We start from the raw sequence: 20,752 nt of genomic DNA on the forward strand, positions 1-20,752 counted from the left end.
CAAAGTGTCAGGGGAGTTTAAAGGCATCTATTGGGAGAAAGTTACAATATTCAGAGTGAACTCAAGGCCCTTCCCGGGCCCAAGAAGAAAGAGAGTCATAGACAAGGTTGAGGACAAAGTGACACCATTGGGGTAGGGAGGGACACCTTCTGGCGGGGGGGGGGGGGGGGGGGGAGGGGAGGAGTGAAGCATCACAAGCAGAACAGGATTGGGGCCTCCCTCACTTCCTTTCTGCTCTGCTCTTCTCCCTTTCTGCCCATATAGCTCTCCTAGGATAGGAGAGGCTGAAGCCTTCTTCTGCTTGGGAGGAGCGGGCATACTTGCTGGTTCCCCAAGACCAAGGGGGAGCTCAGGAGGGCTCAAGGAAGGAGGCAGGTAAGGTCTGTGTCCCTTCCATAAAGGGATCTCTTGGCTCCCAGGAGAGGTGAGGTGGGTGGCCAGTCAAAATGGAGCTCAGCAGAACTACTGAATCACGAACCAAATTCCGGGCTTGGGGGTCTGAGGAAAGGCTGATATGTGAGTGAAATACCCAGAGGGAGGAAGAGATCCAAAAAGGCTCATTATGCTCTACCGATTAGATTTTAAAGGGATTTGGAAAATTCACCATGTTACCTAGCTGCCCAGGAAGGAAGGACTGCTCAGAAAAGTGCAATAAGTAATCTAACTCTGGGATGCTTAATCTTTTTTTCCCTCAATTATGGACATATTTTAAAATAGAATGAAAACCATTGCTCTTGCCTTGAGAAAACACGTGTGTGCCCAATTTTGGAGGGCTTATGGACCTACTATTTTTTAATTACTGTAATAAACGGATGGGCTCTTGGCTCAGATGGCGTGATGCCTCAGTTCTTTTCTTTTCTTTTTTTTTTTAAGAGAGGGGGACAGAGAGAGCACGAGAGCGCTCGCGAGTGGGGAAGAAGGGCAGAGGCAGACAGAGAATCCTAAGCAGGTTCCACGCTCAAGGCAGAGTCCGCCCCTGGACTCTCTCCCACAACCCTGGGATCATGACCTGAGCCGAAATCAAGAGTCAAGGCTCCAGTGACTGAGCCCCCCAGGTGCCCCGATGCTCTAGTTCTTAATATTAGTTCTCCTTATAAGTGGTGTGCTGCGGCAACTTTTTGATCATCAGAGTTTGTCATTATTTGTAAGGCAAAACAATAAACAAGAAAGACAACCTATGGAAAATATGCTGGAAAGGAAGCACAGTTCTTGCTTCCGACTTGCACACCGTATGGCTCTACCTTGATAACAAAGCATTATCTGCCCTGAAAGACAACGGATCTCTAGAGCCTCAACAGGTGCGCTGACTCTTTGAGGGTAGGAGGGGAGATCCCCTTCTTCCCATGAAGTCACACAGTGGTGACGCATGACGTCACTCTGTACCTGACGTCCCATAGCGGCTGTGCACTTCACCGCCTCACCGAGGGCCCGGGGCTGCACTCACCACGCCGGCCTCAGGATTCCTCTTCCTCCCGTTGCTGAAGGTGGAGGCCAAGGTGGAGGAGCAGCTCTCGTCATACAGGGCGGTTCTGCCGTCGTTGATGGCCGAGTTGATGGAGATGGTCCACATGCTGGAGGCGTAGCCATCACAGTTACAGTCGTCGTAGCTGCCGCCGTCCCCGGAGGCCCACACGTAGATGCTGCCTTTGCCGCCTCGACCCTGGGGGGGGGGGGGGGCACAGGGAGGGAGGCCACCAGATCCCACGGGCCCCGCGGGGGAGGAGGTGGTGCGGGCTGCCGGGGAGGAGGGGGCGGGGCCCCGGCCCGGGGAGGAGCTGGCCAGCCTGGACGAGCCAGGTTTCCTCGGCATCTGTGAGCGGCTCTGTGTGCCTGGAAAACCATTCTCCTGCCCACAGGGCGCTGTGAGAATGCTCCTTCTTGTGTCCGAAGGATCCAATACAAAAAGTTACCTGACTTTAGTGTTTGAGCTTGGGGGTAACACGGTAAGAAAAGCTGGAAGAATCGCCTTAAAATTTACAAGAAAATTGCTTTTAAAAAGCTAGAAAGGTAGTACGTCCTCATGGTAAGAAATCAAAGTATATGAAAAGAAAAAGGAAAGAAAAACCCTCCTACAGGTCATCATTATCACCCAATTCTTGTTCCTCCTTTCAGACTTTTTTTTTCAGCAAAAATGTAAATGTACATTTATATTTATCTTTAGCTCTATAAGATGTAAAAGATATTTATATATCTGATTTTCTAGTTATATATTTTATATATACATTTACATATATACGTAGATATTTTAAGTTTAAAATACACATTTTACTCCAACATATATAAATCTTGCATATCAAATATGTGTGTGTGTGCGCGTGCATGTGTGCAAGCTTGTGTGTGTGTGTGTGTGTGTGTGTATTTACCTGGTTGGATCATACTAGAATTCTTTTAAACACAATATTATATGACATTTTACCTGTGTAAGGGAACACCAAATATAGGAAGAAAGTTTTATATGAACAAAAATAACTTTAAACACATAATAATATGCACAATTGTTATTACTATGTGCTAATTAGTTATAAACAGCAAGCTTAGCTATAAATCCCTACAGTTCATGTTGCTCTTCTGTTCAACCACATTCTTATTTGCCTGTCCTTTTCTTTTCCTGTTCTTTGTCTTCTAGGAGTATTCTCTCTCCCTCCACAAGCCAGGAGTGCCCATCCCCTCTGGCTTCCTATGTTCTGACTCTGGGGGCAGTAGGGCTGGGGGTATTCTGTCTCCCTGCAGGCTAGGTGGGCAGGGCAGATCAGCCATGCAGTGTGGGAGGTAAGGGCAGGTGTACAGCCTCCGCCCCTACCCCCCACCCCCTTCCTTCATGGCTTGGCCCAGGGCAGCTCAGTAACCCCCCAGGACCAGAAGATATGGATGTTATGACAGAGAAAGTCTGTCCCTGCTTGGCCATCAGGGGTCTATGGTCCTGACTCAGGGGCTTAAGGGCAGAGATGCCAGAAGGCAGAGAGACAAACAGATTACCTCCAAGGTCTCTCTGCCTCCTGGCAATGAGAAAAGACATTTTGATTGCTTCTAACAGGACTTGGAGTTAATTACCCTGTGATTGACTGAGTCGATACGTCAACAAAGATTTATTCAGCCACCAGCTGAGAACGGTCACAGTGTCTTGGAAAATCTATACTGGAAAACTCCACCGAAGTCAGTAACTGCTCTCAGAAACCAGGACAGACGGGCAAGTGTATCATCCCTACAGCTGGTGCAGGGGATCACACGCTCAGACAGACTCAGATTTGGGCTCAATGTCAAGAAATGGCACCCAATGAAATTGAGACAGCTGTGGATCAGGGTAAACGGGTGAAGCCCACCAAACGTGGAACTTTCCTCTGATCCAGTCCACAGATGGGCTGCTGGTGAGACAAAGCAACCTTTGCTAAAAGTTAATCGGTGCTAGAAGCATTGTCACTGTGTTGTAGGGTTTTGGGAGACGATTGTGACTCTAATTTTTCAGGCTTCTCTGTATTCATGCCTCCTCTGCAATATGACTTTGCAGTCTTGCCCACCAAAAGGAGAGGTGTACTTCCCACCCCTTGAATCTGGCTGGCTTCCTGTCTTTGCTTTGTCCAACAGAAAGTGGTGGAAAGTCAGGCTGTGTCAGTTCCAAGCATAGGTCTCAAGAATCCCTCAATTCTGTTGCATCATGGAACAAACCTGAGTTGGTCTGCTGGTTGATGACAGATTTAGCCCAGATTACCATCCCAGCTGACAGCCCACAAGTGGCAGACATAGGAGGGAGGCTACTCCAGACCAGCCGGTCTGTAGTTCACCTTCTAGCTGACCACAGATGCATGAGTGAGTCCAGCTGGCATGAGCCGAGGCTGGCCCAGATCAGCAGAACAACCCAGCTGACCTGCAGACCCATGAGCAGGACTTAAATGGTGGTTGTTTTAAACTACTGAGTTTGGGGGTAGTGTTTATGTGGCCTGGCCCACTGATGCACAGAGCACAACTGTCAGCCTGTTTCTGAGGAGTAAGCAGCAAACATTAGTTTTGTATTGGACTGTAAGACTTGCCCACAAGACTTGCCACTGTGATTCCTAGCAATAGTAAGCCTTGTTTTTTTCTAAGATGTGGTGTGTGTGTGTGTGTGTGTGTGTGTGTGTTTATATGACATAATAATAGTTACATCTAATGATTGGGTATCAGGACCAAATAGTCCCCAAGTAGTCTGGGGACAGATACATGGGAAAAGGGCACCTATAAGAGAGCTGAGACCTGGTTATGGAATGGGTCTGTTGCTGGCACACCTTACTTTCCTGTTAATTGATGCCCCAAGATCTAGTTCTGCCCCCAGCTGCTCCTGAACGGGAGCTGGGCAGAAACAGACCGAACAACTGTGACCCATATTCCAACAATAAGCTGTTGGGGAAAACAATGAAAGAAACTAAGATGATAATGAGAAGAAGCACTACTATGGCACTTACTGTATGCCAGGGACTGCCCTAAGGACTTTACATATTAACCTATTGAATTCGATGTGAAGCACCATTTATACTAACCACAAGAAGGGTAAAATACTTAGAAAGAAACCCAAGAAACTAAGAAAAAAAAAAAGAGCTAAGTACTAAATAAGACTTTGAAGGCTTTGAAGACTATGGAGGGACACATGAAGATTTGACCCAATGGAAAGACACATCAACACATGATGATCTTGGACAGAAAGAAAGCATTGCAGAGATGTCGATTTTCCCCAAGTTAACTTATAAATTTAACATCCCAATCAATACACTGTATCAATCAAGGTTCAGTCAGGCAAATAATGCTGTACGTAGTTCAACAGAAGGAATTTTATCCAGAGACTCCACGGTAAAGGAGAACCAAAGACCAGATGGGGTTGGGAGGCTCACCTAGAGACTTGGATGAGATGGGTCAGCAGTCTGCACTGCAGGAGGGAGCTGGGCCTGGAGGGTGGGCTCTCTGCTGGGGCTCTCCTACCCTTCGTCAGTAGCACATGCTCATATAGTAGACGGGCCGTCAGACTCGCCCCAACCCTTTACATTGGAATTCCCTTCTCCACCTCCACTTCCCCTCCTATAGGACTTTTTCTTTTCTTTTAAGAAGGCAAGTGCATTTATAAATTTTTTTAAATGTTTTTTGTTTATTCTTGAGAGAGACAGAGCATGAGTAAGGGAGGGGCAGAGTGAGAGTGGGACACAGGATCTGAAACAAGCTCCAGGCTCTGAGCTGTCAGCACAGAGCCCCACACGGGGCTCGAACTCACGAGCTGTGAGATCATGACCTGAGCCGAAGTCGGACGCTCAACCGACTGAGCCACCCAGGCGCCCCATAGTGTTTATTTATTTTTGACAGAGAGAGAGAGAGAGAGACAGAGCATGAGTGGGGGAGGGGCTGAGAGAGAGGGAGACATAGAATCCAAAGCAGGCTCCAGCCCGACGCGGGGCTTGAACTCACAGACTGCGAGATCATGACCTGAGCCGAAGTCAGACACTCAACCGACTGAGCCACCCAGGCGCCCCTGAACACATCATCATCAAATAGTGAAAATTTTACTTCTTCCTTTCCAATTTGCATGCTTTTTGTTTTTTTGTCTTACCTAACTGCTGTAGCTAGGACTTCCAGTACTATATTGGGTAGGAGTGAGCAGAGTAGGCAACCTGGTCTTGTTCCTGATCTCAGAGGAAATCCTTTCAAATTTTCTCCATTGAGTATAATGTTAGCTGTGGGTTTATTGTATCTGGCCTTTATTATGTTGAGCTATGTTTTTTCCACATCTAATCTATCAAGGATTTATATCATGAAAGGATGCTGTATTTTGTTAAATGCTTTTTCAGTATCTATTGAGATGATCATGTGGCTTTTATCTTTCATTTTATTGATATGATTGAGTTACATTTATTGATTTGCATATGTCAAACCATCCTTGTATCCCAAGGATAAATCCCATTTGGTCGTGGTGTATAATCCTTTCAACATATTCTTGAATTCAATTTGCTAGTATTTTGTTGTGAATTTTTGCATCTATATTCATCAGGGATATTGGTCTATAGTTTTCTTTCCTTGTGGTATCCTTATCTGGTTTTGCTACCAAAGTAGTGCTGGCTTCATAGAATGAGTTTGGAGGTATTCCCTCTTCTCAATATTCTGGAAGACTTTAAGGAGGGCTGATGCTAATTCTTCCTTAGATGTTTGGTAGAATTCACCAGCAAAGCCATCTGGACCTAGAGATTTCTGATTTCTGTGTTATTTTTTAATTGACTCAATCCCTTGATTTGTTATTGATCTGTTCAGATTTTCTATTCCTTCCTGATTCAGTCTGGGTATATTGTTGCTAAAATGTATCCATTTGTTCCAGGTAATGTAATTTGTTAGTATATAATTATTCATAGTGGTTTCTTAAAATTCTCTATTTCTGTAGTATCGGTTGCCATGTCTTGTTTTCCTTCTAATTTTGAGTCTTTTTTTTTTTTTTTTTTTTTTTTTTAGTCTAGCCAAAGAATTAGTCTCGCTGTCAAACGTGTTTATCTTTTCAAGGAACAGGTTTTTAGTTTTGCTGATCCTTTCTACTGTTCTTCTGGTCTTTATTTCGTTTATTTTTGCTCTGATTTTTATTATTTCTTTCTTCGGCAATCTTTGGACTTGACTAGTTCCTCTTTTTCTAGTTCCTTGAGGTGTAAAATTAGGTTGTTTGGGATTTTTCTTATTTCTTAATATATGTGTTTATTGCTATAAACCTTCCTCTTAGAACTGCTTTTGCTGCATCCTACAAAATTGGATATATTGTATTTTCATTTTAATATGTTTCAAGATAATTTGTTTCTATTTTTAATTTTTTGAAAATGTTTATTTATTATTTTATTGTTTTTGACAGAGACAGAATGTGAGTGGGTTAGGGGCAGAGAGAGAGGGAGACACAGAATCGGAAGCAGGCTCCAGGCTCCGAGCTGTCGGCACAGAGCCCGACAGGGGGCTTGAACTCACGAGCTGTGAGATCACGACCTGAGCCAAAGTCGGACGCTCAACCAACTGAGCCACCCAGGCGCCCCAATTTGTTTCCATTTTGATTTCTTCTTTGACCCATTGGTTGTTTAGAAGTGTGCTGTTTAGTTTCCGCATATTTGAAGATCTACTCACTTTCCTCTTGTTGAAACTTCTAATTTCCTGCCATTTGTGGTCAGAGAAGATAGCTGAAATTGATTTCAATCTTTTTTAATTTGCTAAGATTGGTTTTGTGGCCTGTCATATGATCTATCTTGGAGAATGTTCACAGGCACTTGAGAAGAATGTATGCTGTTGGTGGATGGAACATTCTATATGTGTCCGATAGGTCCATTTATTTTGGTGTGTTTCAATTCCATTGTTTCCTTGTTGATTTTCTGTCTGCACAATCTCTCCTTTGCCGACGGTGGGATAGTGAAGTCCCCTCCTGTTATTGTATTGTATATTTCTCCCTTAAGATTTGTTAGTATTTGCTTAGTATATTTCAGTGCTCAGATGTTGGGAGTGTGTATGTTTATAGTTGTTATGTCTTCTTGACGTACAGAAGCTCCCCAATTTATGATGGTTTGACTTAGAATTTTTTTACTTTATGATGGTACAAACTCATTCAGTAGACACGATGCGCTGAATTTTGAGTTTTTAATCTCTTCCTGATCTAGTGATATGCCGTACTCTGTCATGATGGTGGGAGGCAGCAGGAAGCTTCAGTCTACTCACCCACGTGATCATGAGGGCAAGCAATTGGTATACATGCAACCGTTCTGTACCCACATAATCATTTTATTCTTCACTTTCAGTACAGCGTTCAATAAATTACCTGAGGTATTCAACTCTGTATTATAAAATAGGCTTTGTATTAGATGGTCTTGCTCAACTGTAGGCTAAACTAAGTGTTGCTAGCACATTTAAGGTAGGCTAAGCTATCATGTTTGGTAGGTTAGGTGCATGAAATGCATTTTCAACTTATATTTTCAACTTTTGATCGGTTTATCAGGATGTAACTCTAGTGGAAGAAGATCGGTGTTGACCCTCTTATCATTATATAATGACCTGCTTGGTCTCTCGTTGCCAATTTTGGGCTTGAAGTCCATTTTGTCTGACGTGAGTATGGCTACACCCACTTTCTTTTGGCTACCATTTCTTGGAGTATCATCCTCTGTCCCTTCACTTTGAGTCTATGTGTTTGGAGCTGGGAAGAGTCTCCTGAAGGCAGCATGCAGTCGGGTCTTTGTTTCAATTCATTCAGACACTCTGTTCCTTTTGATTGGTAAGTTCAATCCATTTACATTTAAGGTGATTATTGATATATGAGGACTTACTATTGCCATTTTATCTTTTGTGTTCTGATTGTTTTGTGTCTCCATTGTCTTGTCTTTTTCTCTTTCTTTCTTTCGTTTGATTTTTAGTTGGTGGTTTTTTATGACATTTTGCTCAGTCCTCCCCTGCTTTTTATTGTATTTTATTTTTTTAAACTTTTTTTCAAATGTTTATTTATTTGTGAGAGAGAGAGAGAGAGAGAGAGGGAGGGTGGGAGGGAGGGGGAGAGAGAGAGGAAAACACAGAATCTGAAGCTGGCACCAGGCTCTGAGCTGTCAGCACAGAGCCTGACGTGGGGCTCGGACTCACAAACTGGGAGATCATGACCTGAGCCGAAGTTGGAAGCTTAACTGACTGAGCCACTCATGTGCCCCCTATCCCCCTTTTTAGATGTTTTGTTTTTGCTCTAGATTTTTGTTTTGTGGTTCCTGTGAGATTTGTATAAAATGTCTTATAAATAAAATAATCCTTTTTCTGTTGATAGCAACTTATCTTCATTTGCCTCTACAGGTTCCGGCATTTTCCTCCTCCCTTTTTATACTTTTGTTATCACAAATTGTCTCTTTTTATGCTGGGAGTTCGTTTCCAAATTGTAGTAGCTATATTTATTTTTAATGCCTTTTTTTTTTAAAGCTTTATGTTACATTTAACATCCTATTGTAAGAGAGGGTTATAATTTTATGATTTTATCTATCACCTTTGTAAAAATCTGGGGTATTTTTGTCTTTTCATTTTAGGCAGAAGAGCTCCCTTCAACATTTTTTGTAAGGCAGGTCTGGTGGTGGTGAACTCCATCAGCTTTTGTTTGTTTTTCTCCTTCATATCTGAAGGGTCACTTTGCTGAATAAAGTATTCTTGGCTGGAAATCTGAATTAGGACATTCACTCTCTCCTGGCCTGTAGTTTCTGTTGAAGAAATCTACTGATAATCAAATGGGATTTTCTTTGTAGGTTATGTTCTCTTCTCCCCCCCAGCTGCCTTTAAGAATCCTTCTTTATGGTCAATTTTTGACAGCTTCGTTATAATATGTCTTAAAGAGGATCTTTCAGCATTGAGATACTAAGGTGACTAATTAGCTTTGTGGACTTGTATGTCTAGTTCTCTCCTTAGGTTTGGGAAGTTCTTAGCTATTACTTCTTTAAATAACCCTTCTGTCCCCTTCTCCTTCTGGTATATCCGTAATTCTTTTGTTGGTCCCCCTAAGGGAGTCTGATAGCTCTTGTATGGTTTCTTCACTTCTTAAAAATCTTAGTTCTCTCTCTGCTATTACCTGAATTATTTCTAGATTCCTATCTTCTGGCTCGCCTGTTCTTTCTTCCCTCCCATTTGCTCTGTTTCCAATACTTTGTAATGTGTTCTTCATTTCCTCTGTTGAGTTCTTTAGTTTCAGAATTTGAGTCTGTTTGGCAAAGCACTCCTTCTATTCATTAATTTCATTACTCAGTTCATTAAATTGACTTTCTGAGTTTTCTTCTAGCTTGCTGACTTTCTTCATAACCAGCTATTTTGAATTCTCTATCAGTTAGATCCTAATTTTCTGTGACTTGGAGATTGGTTGCTGGAGAACTGTCTGCCATTTGCTTTTGGTGATACCATCTTACTGTGATTTTTCATGGTGTTTGATGAGATGAGCCTCTGCTGACAGACTTGAAGTAATGGATGCCTTTCTATTTTGGTAGAGTTCTATTGACTTTGATTTTAACAGTTCAACCGGTTGGGAATTAAAGACCTTTCTTTTATTTTCCAGCAGGTGGCGATATAGTGTAATTTTTTCCCCTCTTACCTAAACTGCTTTATGGCTGTATTTGGGAGCACACACTTTACACCCACCACCTGCTCTTCTGGCGGGGTCACTGAGGCTGTCATAGTTACCCGTGCACTAGCGTCTCACCAGTGCTGAGGTTGCCAGGGTTGCTGGCGCGCGGCTGGGTCTGCTAGGGTCATGGGTACTGCTGCTGCCCAGGGCTGCTGGGGATACCACGGTCTCGGAGGCCTCTGCCACTGCCAGGGTCACTGGGTTTACAGGCACCACTGCTGCTGTTCCCCTGGTTTTCCTGCCTCCATGAGGTCCAGTCTACCCACCTTCAACGTACAGATATATGGTTCTCTGTGGAGTCCTGATGTGCTGTTGAGGAACCCCTGTTGGGTGATGGGTGCCCTACTCATTGCAAATTAAAGGGAGAAACAAAAGATTTCTCATGCCGCCATGTGCTGATGTCACTCCTCCCAAATTTCTTAACAGTTCATGCAGATTTTGTTATTTGCTCATAATACAAAAATGTCACAAATCGCTTACCATCTGCTAAGGTCAAGTTCTAGCCAGAGACTGGTGCTATGGCTCTGTGTGCCCCCACCCAGGACATCACCTGTCCCAGGAGGTGGAAATCCACTTTGTCGGTCCCTCCTGCTCACCAATCAGTAGCGACCTGGACGAATGACCAGACCAGGCCCTGGCCCACTGGTATTACCTGCTTGCAGATACTAGGGAGGCAAGCTTGTTACAGGTTGCCTCTTCCTAAACACTCAGTTAGACTAGTTTTTATTTTCCAGTCACTTTGACATCTTAATGCAACATTGACGTACTTAAAAAAAAGTTATCACATTTTTTATTGCAAAATCATACTCATTGTAGAATAACTGAAATTTAGACTCTGAACAGGAAAATAAAAATCCTTTCTAATTTTCCACGAATAGAAAAAATCCCTGGTGATATTTTGTGGATTCCTGCCAAGTTGATATATAAATGCTAAGTATAAGAACAGGTTTAGGGATAAAATTGGGATCATAAAAGAGATCCACTTTTGTGGCCAGAATGCTTCAAATGTATATTCACTATTATATCAGTAACATTTCCTAATGTAATTAAATATTCCTCTACACTGTAATTTTTATTAGTCTTATTAAATAGCCATTCCATAATTTATTTAGTCCTTTATCTAGACATAGCTGGAAGGCTGTTTCTAAGTTTTAAAGTTCTGCGATGAACATCATTTTATATGTCTTTGTATTTCTGTTTATTTCCTCAGGCAGAATTTCTAAAAGGGGGAATTTAGGGTAAAAAGGAATGAATGTTGGAAGATTCTTGATCCATATTGCCATATGATTGCTATTTATAATGCGTATGAACAATTTATTTGTTTCACCAGCAGTGTGTAAGAATTCCACAATCAGCCCCCATGGTTCAAGATTGAGAATCCTACATTTAAAAAATCTAGTTTTGCCGATTCAGTGGGCAAAAATGGTACCTTGTTGTTTTGAGTTATAAATTTTTCCATGACCATTGAGTTTATCTTCTTGCATTCTCACTGCTTATTTGTATTGCTGCTTTATGAATAAGGTTAGCAAAGCACCAAGCCTTAAAGATAATATCCTTTGCCTATTTTTTCTTTTGTATTGTTTTTGATTTGTTAGAGCTTTTCCTATATTAAGGACCTTAGCCAAATTTCTGTCATTTATGTTACATATATATTTGCCCAATCTTTTCTTTTATATGTTGCATTTTGACTTACAGAAAATTTCCCCCTATATTGCATAAACCTATTAATTTTTGCAAATACTTATTTTAACTACCGCCTAGAACAATGTGTCGATTTGCAAACACTGCCTTTCTGTACTCACAGTTCACTGAACAATTTTACTCAAACTATTCACAAACATCTTTGACATTGTGTTTGTCCTCACTGGATCACTGTTGAGTTGCCTTTCGAGTCACCTAGAAGTTGTTCTGGGCGCATTGTGGTAGTCATTGGTGCTATCTGATAAATGTTTCTAGCTGTCCACAGTTTGGGTCCGTGATAACATCCCTTTGTGGTTGGGTGGGGTCCTGTAAGCCATTTTAATTAATGAGTTTTGAGTGGCAGTGACTGATACATAGTGTCATTTCTAGGCTGAACCATTGACTGGTCAGGGCCAAATGCCGTGGGACACCCTTTTTCCCTCGGCACAGTGACTAGCAATGTTCCAGATGCAAGCTCTGTTCTCTGAGAGACTGTGATAAGCAGAGCTCACTATTGACCATGGTGATGTGTAGCTGAATGAGAAATAAACCTTTGTGGTCTGAAGCTTCTGAGCTTTTGGGGCTATTTGTTACCACAGCATAATGTAGCCTCTCCGTACTGACACAGTTCATCATGTCCCCTTAATTTGGGTTATATCAGATGCACCATTAAAAAAAAAACTCTGTGTAATGCAGTCCCTGAAATTTTTATCCCAAGCCACAAGTGGCCATCTGTATAATATTAGAGCAGCCGCTGTTTTCATTTTTCCTAAATTGTGTATTCTTACTTTTGACAACTTATCCACCTACTGAATTGCTTTTTATTTGGGGGGATGAATAAAAACCTTTTAATCTGAAAAATATTAAGCACAACAAAAGTAGAGTGAATAGTATAATGAATCCCCACGGATCCATTGCTGAGCTTTAACAATGACCAGGCTTGCAGAAATTTTGAAAGGTTTTATGTAGTAATATTTCTTACTTAGTTTTGGTAAATATTTTCCTTTTGCTTTTATGCTTAGAAAGTCCCTCTCTGCCACAATATCAGTGATTGGATTATATTTCCATGCAGCTGTTTTGTGTGTTCATTATTTGTCACTTCTAGTCTTTTCTGTACTCCGTGTTGAAGGTGGTGGTGAATTCACAAAGGGCTTTAAATGGGGACGGTGGATCCTTCTGTAAGGAGCTACACTTACGCTTACTTTCAGAAGGCTGCTGGCTTCACCTGTAGGAGAAAGGGGCTGGTCTCAGTTTGTGTTCCTTCATAAAAAGACCCTGAGACCAGGGCCAGGGAGCAGGTAGTTAATCTGGGGGGAGGTGGTCTCAAGAAGCCTAAGTTAGTGGCAGGGGGACAGGAAACAGGGAAGGGAGAAACATCCAACCGAGTGTGAGCTGATGAGCAGGTTGTCCCTGTGGGAGCTGGGGTCAACCTCTCTGGAGAGCCCCTGTGACCCTGCCACCAGGACAGTGCAGCTGGGTGGTGGCCCCTGGGGTGTTAACTCCTCCCAGTCTGGGCTGTGTGCACACTGGGGAGCACACTCCACTGGAGCCTGGCAGGTCCTCACCCAGAGGAGCAGAGAGGCCGGCTGTCTGGTGAGCAGGAAGCCACGGCTGGCTGGAGCTGTGTGCCACAGCCAAGTCACCAGGATCACGGCGTCTGCCTCATGTCCCCATCGGGTTCCACGGGAGTTCAAGGGTGTGCTGGTGGTGTCATGATCTCTGGAAAGGCCAACAATGGATGCTATGGTTGCCCTTGGCTTCTGATTAAATCCTTCCCTCAAGGCCATGTTTAATGGCGCCTATTGTTGCTTCTAATTATGACCTATTTTGCCATGTATCCACTTTGGAAGGAAGACCCTTATGCAATCCTGTCTCGTTTCTAGCAGGATCCAAACACACCATGATTAACCTTTCTGATGTCAAGGGGGTTGGTGAAGGGTTTACATTCATGTCAATCCCTTAAGCTGGTTGGTGTTTTCACTGGGTTCACATAAGTCACCGCCGCCAATAAGGCCACAGGGTGAGTGACCAAGGGTCTTGGTTCTCCTGGGACTGGGAGCTCCTTGGAAGTGGGACTTTCAGTGTTAAAAATGGGAAACCAAGATGGTTGACCATCCCACCTATGGCTGGCCAGCACTTAATAAGTTTCACCTAAAACCTGCCAGCCTTTTCTTCCATTTCTCTTGATCACAAATAACGGGGACTGTAAGTGCAACAATCATTTCAGAGAATGGATTGCAGACTCCACACTTTGGCAGCTCCTGCTCAACTGTGAACCTTTGCTTGGTTTCAAAGCATAAATCAGGGCTCATGGAGTGTTCCTGAGAGCTCCTTGGCAGGAGGCATCCATTGCCTGCCAGAGGCCCCAACATTTGCTGCCACTGTGTCAGCCCCACTGCTCTGATTAAGTTTCAGCAGGCTGCACCAGGGCTCTGCCTCGCCAACACCCAATTCATCAGCATCTCCTTAGGCAGCCCTCTGCCCCCCTTGCCTGGATGGTTCCTTTCGAGCCACACTCTTGCAAGTGATCTCTCTTTACTGCATTCCAGCCCGAAGATCTGGGATCTGTGCTTGGGTCCTTCGAAATCCCACAGGGATTGATTCCTAAACAATCAATCTCATCTGTCAGAGGGCTTTCTGTAGCCTCGTCTTTAAATATTCCTGTAGCCTTGTCTATTTCTGTAGCCTTGTCTTTAAATATTCCCTCCGGTAGCAATCCTGAACCGTGATTACTAAGAGGTTGGGGTGTAGCCATCAGAGCCAGCCACAGACTTACCAGGGTTACCCTGGGTAGCTGTACTTCCTCAAGATGCGGAAAGAAGTTCATGAATCAACTGTCACTTTCCAGGCCCTCTGTGTTGTCGGAATTGCCTTCTGGTTGTCAGGACAGCGTCAGACTCCGTGGTCCCCAACGTCTGGGCTCTGTTACTCCACCAGTCTCTGCAAAGGCTGCGTCTTTCTGACCAGCAAACACATCACCTTACTGGTCCTTTATTACCCAGACAGCGATGACTCCAAGCCTAAGATTAGGTTTTGTCAACCTGCACCCTTGAGATGGCAGCAGATGGCAGTGGGTGTCGGCCCACGTCCCTTAGACCTTCCGTGCACTGCGATTTCCGAATGCCAGCACCGCATCGGCATCTCTTTGTGGAAGGGCTTTCTCCCAAGAGGCTGACAGCTGGTGGGCACACCTGCCCCAGGGGGGCTGCAAGTACTGTGGCATTTATGTGGATCAGGATTTTCACCTCTGATAGCTTCAGGGTCCACGTGGTTTTCCAGCTTCCTGGTGGGACTGAGCTCAGGGTGTTCACAGCGGCGGCTGGCTCGATGACACACACTTTCCTGCTCCCTTTCTTCCCTGTCACACCTCCCCATTCACTACTGGGGTTCCCTTTGCCTCCCAAAGCAACTACTTGAACAATCCTTGTTTCAGCTTCTGCTTTTGGTGGGGGGCTCCCAAACTAAGAAAAAAGTCAATTATTGGATATTTCATAATTCAGGGGTCTAGGACTGTCACCTACTTCCCACAGAAGATGTGAAAAATGCTTTTACTATATGGTCAACACGTAGACTAGAAAGGGGAATAAAAAGTTGCCTCCTCTTTTTTCTTGTCTGCTCCTTGCTGACTCAAGTGTTCATTGAGCAAATTTAGGAGATACAAACTCAAATCCCTAAGGAGTCAGGTCGGTGATGTTTATGTGGAGAACAAATGCCAGACAATTGGGAGTGGGGAGGTCTGTGGTGAAGAACACATCCCCAGAAAGGTCTCTCGACTCTTTTTCCTCTTCCTCTATCATTACTATGTTGGTCAAACAAAACCTGCCTGCAGGATGCTAACATTCAAAGACAAGCATAAGACCTACCTTTGTCCACTAGGTAATTATCTGACTCCTTTGTTTAGGTGGAGATCATCTTTCAGAGGTGGACTTTCCTTTAGAGTAGACCAGACAACTGAAATAGCTGAGAGGCGATCTTTGCTCATGTATCATATACCATCATGCACGAGATTCTGCAGTTCTTTCCCCCCAAATTGTCACCCTGAAGCAAGGAAAGAACCACTCCCACAGCTTGGGGTTTCGAAAGTCGAATGAGAAATCATGTATTTTTCATTATACTTCACTTTCTAAAATATTTACATGCTGTCATCTGAAGATAAGTCATAACAATTTTTCTCTTAAGTTTTGGAGCAGTTGGCATGCTTTCCAGAACAATCACACTTGAAAGGGCCTTTTTAGTTGCGACAGGGGAGGCTACAGATGGAGGACAGAGAAATACTCAGACTTAAGATGCGGGGAACAGTTCAGAAGTTGTGGAAAATGACAGGAGCCACTGGGGGATGTGCTGCATTGAATGCCTTGTGCATTTGTAAATTGCGACTGAGGGCGGATGTCACCTACATGTCTCTCTGTCGGCCTTGTGTGTCAAAAAAATGCTTCTCAGTGGAAATCCATGTCTGCTGGACATCTGCCAAGTGTCCCCCAGGGGACTTGTTGTGACCCGGTCCTGGGCTCGGATGTGTGACCATTTCTCTCCAGCCACACAGTGAACAGTGCGATATGCAAACAAGCTGCTTGTGCGTCTAAGTTTCATCCTAACAACTCCCAAGGGTTGAGGCACTGAAATGGCACTGAAATGGGGCAGCACCATCGCCTCCTACCCCCTCACCCCTCGATCCTGTCGCTAAGCCCCCTCTATAAACTGAACTGTGATTTTCAAGCATCAGGGGCCCTTGTGGCTGTCTCAGATGGGCTGAATGTCAATGGCATCATGAGAATTTTTGCAAGCTTCTCTTCTGAGGAACGATATTAGAGAATGAAGGAAAGATGACTCTCAAGGTGCCAGATGAGAATGAGTTGTAATGGGATCAATGGTCAGCCATCTTGGCTTTCAAAAAGGGAGTCAGGTGACATCAAGAGTAACTAAAAAAGTGACCATACTGTTTCTGCACTGCTCGAGTCTGGCGAAATCTCTTTTTTTGACTATCCCTTCTAAGACTGAAAGGTGTATGGTTTTCTAGGGCTGCTGTAGGAAAATACCACAAACTGGGTGGTGTAAACCACAGAAATATATTGTCTAGACATTCTGGAGGGTCAAAGTCAAGGTGTTGAGAAGGCTGGTTCCTTCTGAAGGCTGGGAGTGAGAATCTGTCCCATGCCTCTCCCCTAGCTACTGACAAGTTTGGGTGTTCCTTGACTTGTAGAGGCATCACCCTGATCTCTGCCTTCATGTTCTCTTGGCACTCTTCCTCTGCATCTGTGTCCAAAAATATTTAAAAAATCATGTTTTTTATAACATGATTTTTTTTAAATGCTTATTTATTTTTGAGAGACAGACAGAACGTGAGCAGGGGAGGAGCGGAGAGAAAGGAAGGCACAAGACACACAATCTGAGGCAGGCTCCAGGCTCTGAGCTGTCAGCACACAGCCCGACGCGGGGCTCAAACCCACGAACTGTGAGATCATGACCTGAGCCGAAGTCGGATGCTTAACTGACTGAGCCACCCAGGCGCCCCTAAATTACCTTTTTAACACAGACATCAGTCATATCAGATTAGGGGCCCACTCTGCCCCAGAATGAACTCGTTTTAACTAATTACATCTTTCGTGGCCCTATTTCCAAATAAGGTCCCTTCTGAGATATGGGGGGGGGTTAGGATTTCAATATGTGAGTTTTGACTGGGGGTGGGGAAAATCCAGCCCAATACAGAGAAGAAACATGGTGTTATATTTCTATCGAGACTTCTGGAAGATTTCAATGGTTTAGAAGAAACTTCTCCATCAGAGGTCTGGAAAGCCAGTGTGGGGGTAGACAGCTGCCACTTGACATTACCGGAATGGAAAAGAAGGGGCTCTGTTAGCAACCTTCTGACTGATCTCTGACCCTTCAAGTTCTAAACCTTTCCAACAGAACCACATTTGCTAGTTTTGGAGCCCACCAGAGAGAGAAGTGTCTCCCCTAATTTGGGGTCAAGATTCCCCCTCAGGCATTGGAGGGGAGCAAACGGCAGTTGGAATAGAGTCTGACAGGTTGTGACAAACAAGAATGCTAATGGCGTCATGTCCACGTAGAAAGAGCACATGAACATAAGCCCCAAGCAAGAGGAAAAGTGGATTCAGAGAAGGACACACAGAGCCAGTGAGAGACAGGAACTATAAGCATGGCCAAGACCCACGACCGTGGGGCCCCAGTGGGAATCTCCACACACTCTCGTGGCTGGAGCCCTGCAGCCACGCTGGGTCCAGAACGTCTGTCTGGTCTCAGCCTGTACAAGGTTCTGCCTGAATCCCCTCTCAGTGCCCTTGTCTGTCCTCGTGCATCCTTATAAGAAACCCCTGAAGTTGAGCCACTGGGCCCCTGCTCCTGCAGCTCAGAGACAAACCAGAGCATCTGGCTTGGTAATCAATCCCTTCAACATACCGCCTGGATAGGGTTGTGCAGTGTGTCAGAAAATGAGTCACCTCTGCCGCCTTTTCCTAGTCACTGGGGATGTTTTTTTAAGTTTTATTTATTTTGAGAGAGACAGAGACAGCATGAGTGGGGGTGGGGTGGAGAGAGAGAGAGGGGTGGGGGAGAGGGAGAGAGAGAATCCCAAGCAGGATCCATGCTGCCAGCTGTGGAGCCTGATGTGGGGCTCAAATCCATGAACCGTGAGATCATGACCTGAGCTGAAACCCAGAGTCAGAAGCTTAACTGACTGAGCCACCCAGGCACTCCAGCACTGGGGATTTTTTAAAACCACAGTATCTTGTGGTCGGATATATTTTCTAGAAGTCAGTTAGAGCAGTACCTCTCAAACTTGAGTGTGACCTTGTTAAAATGCAAATACTCTTTAAAGAAATTAAAAAAAAAATTTTTTTTAACATTTATTCATTTTTGAAAGGCAGAGAGAGACAGAGCACAAATGGGGGAGGGGCAGAGAGGGAGACACAGAAACAGAAGCAGGCTCCAGGCTCTGAGCTATCAGCACAGAGCCTGACGCGGGGCTCGAACTCACGGACCGTGAGATCATGACCTGAGCCGAAGTCGGCTGCTTAACCGACTGAGCCACCCAGGCACCCCTAAAAAATTTTTTTTAATGTTTATTTTTTTTTGAGAAAGAGACAGAGACAGAGCATGAGCGGGGGGAGGGGCAGAGAGAGAAGGAGACACAGAATCTGAAGCAGGCTCCGGGCTCTGAGCTGTCAGCCCAGAGCCTGATGCAGGGCTTGACCTCATGAATAGTGAGATGATGACCTGAGCTGAAGTCAGACGCTTAACGGATGGAGCCACCCAGGTGCCTCTAAAATGCAAATTCTGATGTATCAGGTGGGTGGGTGGGGTGGAGCCTCTGCATTTCTCACGAACTTGCAGGTGGGCCAGTGGTCACACTTTGAGCACCACTGATGTGGATTATTTTAGCAAAGAAGAAAACGAGGCACAAAGAAGCTAAGGACTAATCTGAAATCCTATGGCCAGAAAGGGTTAGGATTGAGATGAGAATTCTGGCCTCCCAGCTCTCAAGCTCAGCTCTCTAACTTGCTCATCCCAGTCCTTAAAAAAGTCCCTGCAGCAGAAGCACACCTCTTGTCATGCAAGCTGGCTGTCTAGTGAAAATGAAGATGGGGACAGGCCAGCAGAAGAGCCCAGGGTTCTGATGATCCAGTGCCCCAGGTGCTTCCCTGGGTGTGGAGCCTTTGACAGCCGTGATCGGGAGAGAAATCACGAATGGAAAGACACAGGGGCCTGGCTGTGTTCCAATAAAACTTTATTTGCAAAGACAGCTAGTGCGTTGGGTCTGGCCTGTGGGCCAAGGTCAGCTGAGCCCCTCTCTAAGGGGCTGCACTTTGTTTGACCTACTGTTTACTATTTAGGGCCCAGACACTGTTGATTTTTGTCCGTTGAGATGGTTTAGTCCATTAAGACTAGGAATTGCGGAAGCAAGAAACAATTTGAGGATCCCAAAGTTAAAATTTACACCTTAATTTAATCAAATCAAATTGAACTCATTTAAGCAATTCTTAAACAAATTTTATACTTCATAGTATTCATAGATTTGGATTCCATAGAAATATGAAAAAGGACATGAGAACAAAAGTTATGGAATGATTTTTGAGGCCATGGTTGGTGAACAGAGGGGAGAAAATGGGATAGGAGAAGACTTAGCCTAAAAAAACCCCACACTGTTAGGCCCAAACTTAGTTCTGAGCTTCCTGGCAGCCAAGGGAAAGAATGAACCTCATTTCTAATGTCTTAGAATGGGTTCACTAGAAGCAGAGCCCAAGGAAGGGACTTGAGCTCACCAGGTGTATTAAGAACATGCACTAAGGGGAAATGTGTCAATGAGGGAGTGAAACAAAATAGGCGAGGTAGGAACCTCAAAACGGTGTGCTCTCAAGCAAAGTCAACCCTTGCTTGGCCTGATTCACTGGGGTCTCTGGAGCATACATTACACCACGGAGTGGTACCTACTGGGGCCAAGTGGTCTGGACTCTTCTCCCTGAATCAATCATTGGCTGTGGGCTGCCTCCTGGGTGTGTGTGTGGGCATAACCATCTGGATGAAAGCCTCCCATAAGCTAGGGCAATTCTACAGAGAAGGGGCAGCTGTGTGAGTCATTGTAACTGGGGGGTTCCCCCTCCCCACCCCACCCCCACCCGATAAAGGGGACGTAGTGGGCACCACTGACGTTCACCACAGGTACCGTTTTCTATAGGACTTTTAATCTTTCAACCATCCAATTTCATTCATGTATTAATTCCACATCTACTTATTGAACAGCTGATCCACTTTTCAAGCACTAGGCCAGTTTCTGAGACTAGCCGGAGAGGAAAAGACCTGTTCTCTGACCTTAGGAAACGTATAGAAAAAGTTGCCTTCACGATTATCAAAAAGATAAGTGTTGGTGAGGATGCAGAGAAAAGTGAACCCCTGTGCCCTGTTGGTGGGAATGTAAGTTGGTGCAGCCACTATGAAAAACAGTATGGAGGTTCC

At 44.5% G+C, this 20,752-nt stretch overlaps 1 protein-coding gene across 1 annotated transcript in view; it reads right to left on the reverse strand.

Annotated features, from left to right (window-relative positions):
- PCSK2 (proprotein convertase subtilisin/kexin type 2) overlaps positions 1 to 20,752 on the reverse strand; it is a 275,623-nt gene that overhangs the window by 20,802 nt on the left and 234,069 nt on the right. The window contains exon 9 of the mRNA XM_025931920.2: positions 1,445 to 1,660. Within this exon, the coding sequence (XP_025787705.2) occupies positions 1,445 to 1,660 (216 nt within the window). The remainder of the gene's footprint in view (positions 1 to 1,444; positions 1,661 to 20,752) is intronic.

Source organism: Puma concolor, chromosome A3, assembly GCF_028749965.1.
Source record: "Puma concolor isolate L17-30 chromosome A3, mPumCon1.1.hap2, whole genome shotgun sequence".
NCBI lineage: Eukaryota > Metazoa > Chordata > Mammalia > Carnivora > Felidae > Puma > Puma concolor.